This window comes from Etheostoma spectabile, chromosome 21 (assembly GCF_008692095.1).
Source record: "Etheostoma spectabile isolate EspeVRDwgs_2016 chromosome 21, UIUC_Espe_1.0, whole genome shotgun sequence".
Lineage (NCBI taxonomy): Eukaryota > Metazoa > Chordata > Actinopteri > Perciformes > Percidae > Etheostoma > Etheostoma spectabile.
The window spans coordinates 11,048,786-11,055,415 of record NC_045753.1 but is presented as its reverse complement, the minus strand read 5'-3'; the positions used below and the strand labels follow the sequence as shown (position 1 = coordinate 11,055,415).

Here is a 6,630-nt window from a genome sequence, read left to right as displayed (position 1 = left end):
ACACACACACACACACACACACACACACACACACACACACACACACACATATGGACCTAACAGATCAAAAAGAAATGCAAGTAAAAACGGTTTTGTGCGGCAGGGCAGCTTTAACCCACAATTATGACGCTGCATTTAGCTTTTAGTGCTCATGTGGGCACATGAACGAATTGTTATGAACATAATGTTCATTCATTGTCCAAATTAATCAGCAAATTCCTATAAACTAACAAAAAAAGTTACTGTAGTTCTCGTTTCATATCCCTACAGTAAGACCTCTGTCTGTTGTCGTGATGCATAGCAGGGGAACACGTTGATTGCATGGAACATTTTCTCCATGGTTTTGCATATTGTGAAATACATATAGACTATATACAGCAGATATATTGTTTTTCCATCATATCACCCAACCCTAGTGTTTACAAGTTTTTTCTGAGGGAATAAGTAACAAAACCAATCCCTGTTTTCCAATAAAACAAAAAAAACTACCTTTTACTTTGCTTTAATATATATCATGTGTGTCTTTGTTCAGAATCTGCCTAAAGGTGCAGAGAAGGTGGGATCTCTTAAACTCACCTACATCTCCAAGGTAAGTCCTCTCTCTCTCTCTCTCGCTCTCTCTCTCCTCTGGTTTCTGGCTTTGTCTTCTTTGCACATTTCTCCAAATTTGAACCAAATTTCCAGCAAATCAGCACAAGAAAATTTGACTGACTTTCTACTCTCTCTCGTTCAGGTCAGCGATGCCACCAAACTCAGACCGAAGGCCGAGTTCTGCTTTGGTAAGTTCCTCTTCATTTTCTTCTCCTGTCTTTCTTTCCTTCCTCCCTCCAGTTCTTTCTCTCTTTGTATGCCCCCCCCCCCCCCCCCCCCCCCCCGCTCCCTCCCTCTTTACCTCCTTCTTTGTGTACTTGTGGTAAGTTCTCTTCATGGATTTGGCGAGGCCCCTTAGCTCCACTGAAGGGAAATCTTACAGGGCTATTATATAGTATAACTAATAACTATTATATAGTATTTTCAGGACTATACTACAGTGTTTAAAAAAACACTTTATTTTTTTTATACGACCCATGGCTGCTGCACCTGTATTCACCCTGTGTATGAGACGCTCTGTGGCAACGCCTGTCTCCCGAAAAAGCCCAGACAGCTAGCTAGACTACCTGTCCAGTCTGAGTTTTCTGTTTCACAACCTTCCTAAAGGAGGGGTCTCTGGGACCCCGTAGGACGAGATGAGGGTAGTGGGATATGCGTTCCACAGCAGGACGGGTCTCTGGGACCTTGGAGGACAAGATTAGGTTTGTGGAATACGCGTTCCACAGCAGGACGGGTCTCTGGGACCTTGGAGGACAAGATTAGGTTTGTGGGATACGCGTTCGCCTGCAGGACGGGTCTCTGGGACCCCGAAAGACAAGATGAGGGTAGAATGATAGGCGTTGGACTGCAGGACGGGTCTCTGGGACCCCGGAGGACGAGATGAGGGTAGTGGGATACGCGTTCGCCTGCAGGACGGGTCTCTGGGACCCCGAAAGACAAGATGAGGGTAGAATGATAGGCGTTCGCCTGCAGGACGGGTCTCTGGGACCCCGAAAGACAAGATGAGGGTAGAATGATAGGCGTTGGACTGCAGGACGGGTCTCTCGGACCCTGGAGGACGAGATGAGGATAGTGGAATATGCGTTCACACTATAGTCACGTGTTTTTTTGTTTTGTTCTAGTACCAAAAAGTTAAATTATCATGTGAATCAATACAGTATTACCAGTATTATTATTCCACGCTGTATTGATTCCCCCCCCCATCCCCATTTCCTACCTCCTTCTACTCCCTCCCTTCATCCAGCCATCCCCTCCTCCTCTCCCCTCTCTACTTCCTTCATTCCCAGTCCTTCCTTCCTCTGCCCTTCTTATCCATTTCCCTCCCTCCTTCTTTTCCTCTCCTGTTTCCTGGTTTATTTCCTCTCTTTTGTCCCTCGCTGCTTGTTGTTGTCCTCTGGGGACCAACAGTAGCTGTTTGTCAATCAATGGGAGGAAACTGTACAATGACTCTGACCTGATGTGTGTGTGTGTGTGTGTGTGTGTGTGTGTGTTGTCGTCATCTGATGGGATGTTAACACACACACACACACACACACATCCTCTGCCTCTGAGAAACCAGAAACAAACGGATAATTTTAGACCAAGATTTGCATGAAGCTTGTGGTATTTTTCTTCTTCCTCTTGTGTGTTTTTTTTTTTGCTGATATAAGAAGAAGGTTACAACCTACACATTTACCATCTCTCTCTCTCTCTCTCTCTCTCTCTCTCTCTCTCTGTAGTTATAAATGCAGGAATGAGGAAGTTTTATCTGCAGGCCAATGACCAGCAGGATCTGGTGGAATGGATCAGCGTTCTCAACAACGCCACTAAGATCACTGTGAGCACACACACACACACACACACACACACACACACACACACACACACACACGGATGGATCAATAGGTGACCCTGTTTCTCCTCTTTTTGTAGGCCGCTCTGTCATATGCCTCAGGCTACAGCAGATGGAAAATTACCCATCAGGCCACAGAGATACAGTTCAGTTCAGGCGTAGCAGAGTGTGAGAGAGAAGAGAACAGGAAAGCCAAGTGTTCAAATACACCTGCTGTTGCGTTTGCATTTATAACGATAACTTCAGTAGAGAAACACAGTGGTCATGTGTGTTCCTCCATTCCCACGAAATAGATTGTTTAGGGCCGTAAAAACGATTGTTTTCAACGGACACGTGCCACCAAACCAAGTTTCTCCCTGGGGCCATTTTGCAGAGGCACCGTCGTTGTGTCCGGAGCGATGGGGATTGGTTTAACCCTTATGTTGTCCTCCTTAGTCAAAAACTGACAAAAGAATTGACATTTTTGTCCCTTTTTCAGACTTTTTTTTAAAGTTTTCACTAACCCCGCCTTACTACCACTAGTTTTACACTATATACTTGGAATTCATGGTCAATAACCCTCATTTATCTAGAATTATACCTAATATGTGAGTTAAAAAAGGAGAAATTATGAATTATTTTGACCAATAGTTAAAATAAGAGAAATGAAAGTGATCAATGGTATTTGCAAAGAGCCAATCCATTGTTTTGTTGTTAATTGGTTAAAAGAAACCCATATTTAAGATATAGACAGTTTTGAAAAGGGGTCAGATTTGACCAGAGGACAACAGGAGGGTTAAAGAAATGCCAATAAACCAGAGCACGTTTTTCTCCCATCCCAGAATGCTGTGTGGACTAGCCAGACCTTCTTCCGCAGCTCTGTGGAGGAGGGTCTGGCAATGTGAGACTAGTAGGTGTGTAAATATTAATTGGAAGTTGCTTTGGATAAAAGCCTTGGCTAAATGAAATGAAGTGTGTAGGAATGGATAAGTGACGATATTTTACTTTTCTCTTATTCTCAACAAGAAAATCAATGAACTGATTTTGTGTCTTTAGGTGCCGAAGGCGGGCGAGGCCCACACCGGCCACACAGAGACTCCCCAGGAAGTACTCGGAGCCATGAAACAGGTCTCCTACAAGACTGAAATCATAGGAGGAGTCCCTATCATCACTGCTACACAGGTAACACATACACACACACACACACACACACACACACACACACACACACACACACACACACACACACACACACACACACACGCGCTGTCATGTGCGTTGTGTTAGCAGCTGTTAGCGACAGCAGCCCCAGCAGGTCCGGTCCTGTCAGTGTTGGTATGCAGCCACGGTCACGTGCCCAACCTGCATCAACACAGACGAGTGACGGCTGGTTTGAATTTTATGACCGAGAGTCAGACCTGAAGAGACAGACATGTTATGCTGGATGATTATTTACTGGAGTGCAACCATTTTGATAATCAATTAATCAGTTTGAGTTGCTCTTTATGAAAAAAAAAAAAGGTATTTTCATTGCAGTTTGTTAAATGTGAAAATGAATATTTCTTCTCTCCTCATAAACTGAATATCTTTGAGTTGTGGACAAGATAGTCCAGGACGTCATCTTCAACATTTTTCACAACTTTCATTTCATCGACATTTCATAGAACAAACAATGAATCGATTAATCGGGGAAATAATTGAGATTAATTGACAATGAAAACTGTTAGTTGCAGACCTACAATAGACAATGAAGTCTAAATGCTAGTCCTGCTCCATATGTACTGGGTGTGTAATAAGCAACTGTATTTGCTAAAGTCTAATATATTTTGTGTGTGTGTGTGTGTGTGTGTGTGTGTGTGTGTGTGTGTGTGTGTGTGTGTGTGTGTGTGTGTGTGTGTGTGTGTGTGTGTGTGTGTGTGTGTGTGTGTGTGTGTGTGTGTGTGTGTGTGTGTGTGTGTGTGTGTGTGTGTGTGTGTGTGTGTGTGTGTGTGTTTTTTAGGAGCAGGGGGAGGGGCCTAACGAGGCGGAGCGTGGAGGCTTGAAGCGAGGTCAGAATCACCTGCCCTACTACCTGTCCAGAGGAGCGCAGGACCAGGCCATCATCAAGGCCGGATACTGTGTCAAACAGGGGGCTCTGGTGAGGACACACACACAACACACACACACACAACACAAAGGCCGCTGATAAGACAAAAGTTCTTGTTCAAGTTGACATATAACTTATAACCTTCAGTCAGAAATTTTGAGTTGTTTTTTATCAATACCTCTAATTCAACGTTAAGCCAATGCTCCCCCCAAAACGTTATTTACACCTTCATTGCCTGTTGCATGTTCTGGCTGAATGTTTTACAGTGTGTTCAGGGGACAGGCAGCTAGCAGATAGTGAGATGTTTTTTACAGTGTGGGCAGGGGACGGCAGCTAGCAGATAGGAGAGTTTTTTAGCAGTGTGTTCAGGGGACAGGCAGCTAGCAGATAGTGAGATGTTTTTTACAGTGTGTTCTGGGGACAGGCAGCTAGCAGATAGTGAGGAGAGTTTTTTACAGTGTGTTTGGGGACAGGCACTAGCAGATAGTGAGGAATGTTTTTTACAGTGGGTTCGGGGACAGGCAGCTAGCAGATAGTGAGGAGATGTTTTTTACAGTGTGTTTCTGGCATACTTTGGGTGTTTTTGTCTTTTTTTTTTTTTTTACAAAATGAAACAGAAATTTTCTGTAACCAAGAAGAGCTAAACCAACAAATGCACTGATGTTAATAGCTCTGCTCCTCCTCCTCCTCCTCAGATGAAGAATTGGAAGAGGAGGTACTTCATGCTGGATGAAAACGCTGTCAGCTACTACAAATCTGACCTGGTGAGAAAATATGGTATAGTTGGTTATTATTTGAGTGGATTGTCAGTAACATGTTTGCTTACATTACACCTAGTCACAAACACACACACACACCGCTTCCTCAAATTTAGCAGTATCGCTGTACGAATGTTTACTGAGACAGTGAAGTGAATTGAAAATTAAAAATCGAAGAACAGAAAGAAGCAGAGGCTTGTGTTGTCCTCGGTTAGCTGTGTCTCTACACGCAGCGGCATGTGTCCTGAATTCCTCCTCACACGATCCACGTGTGGGCAGATTAACAAGTCCTAACCACTGCCTGCCTTAGAGGACACACCCTGTGTGTGTGTGTGTGTGTGTGTGTGTGTGTGTGTGTGTGTGTGTGTGTGTGTGTGTGTGTGTGTGTGTGTGTGTGTGTGTGTGTGTGTGTGTGTGTGTGTGTGTGTGTGTGTGTGTGTGTGTGTGTGTGTGTGTGTGTGTGTGTGTGTGTGTTCATGCCTCTGTATTTTCCTGTGTAGGTATTTAATAGTCACGCATATGGAGCAATGTAATGAGTGCAAAAGAGTCAGTCCTTGAATGAAAAATATTACGAGAGAGAGAGAGACAGAGAGAGACAGAGAGAGACAGACAGACAGACAGACAGAGGTTGCTGCAGGTTTCAACCCACTGGGAAGTTCCATTTTAAACGTCCTATTTCGTCTGTCAGATTTATGGATGCTCTTTAAGATATTACTCCACCGCATGTCTGCTATATTCTTCCAAAGCTCTGACCCAGAATCTGAAAGTGAACTGATGTGCGGGACCAATGTGACGCAGCTGTCTCGTCTGCTGAATGAACCCTACATGTGGTTATGCATGTTGTATTTTATTTTGTTTCACTGCCGCGATGCGATACAACTCTATTGTCAGTTCACACCGAAATTCATTTTGCTTCCCGAGACGCTCCGCTCAAAAGAAAAATACACGTGGAGCCAGGCAACAATTACACATGGAGTACAAAGATGAAGTCACATGACAAAGACATAAAAAACCCGTAGCTCTGTTGTGTGTAAATTTGTAGGTCTGTCAGTAGAGAGAGAGAGACTAACCAATCAGGTCTGTCAGTAGAGAGAGCTAACCCATCAGTCTGTCAATTAGAGAGAGAGAGAACCATACGTAGAGCACAACCATCAGGTACTGTCAGTAGAGAGAGAGAGAGATTAACCATCAGGTCCATGCAGTAGGATACCATCGCTGTACTAAGGCCCGACCTAAATCAGTCTGTCAGTAGAGAGAGAGACTAACCAATCAGTCTGTCTGTAGAGGGAGAGAGTGAGACGATAACAATCAGGTCTGTCTGTAGAAGAGAGAGAGACTACCCCATCGTCTGTCAGTAAGAGATAGCAATAACCCATTCCCAGGGG

The 6,630-nt window shown here is 44.2% G+C and overlaps 1 protein-coding gene across 1 annotated transcript in view; it reads left to right on the top strand.

The window, feature by feature from the left end:
- The window catches only part of LOC116671023 (pleckstrin homology domain-containing family A member 1), a 27,940-nt gene that overhangs the window by 13,684 nt on the left and 7,626 nt on the right, over nt 1-6,630 (top strand). The window contains 6 exon segments of the mRNA XM_074783843.1: nt 533-589; nt 734-779; nt 2,310-2,407; nt 3,458-3,583; nt 4,401-4,538; nt 5,183-5,264. Of these exon segments, the coding sequence (XP_074639944.1) occupies nt 533-589; nt 734-779; nt 2,310-2,407; nt 3,458-3,583; nt 4,401-4,538; nt 5,183-5,264 (547 nt within the window).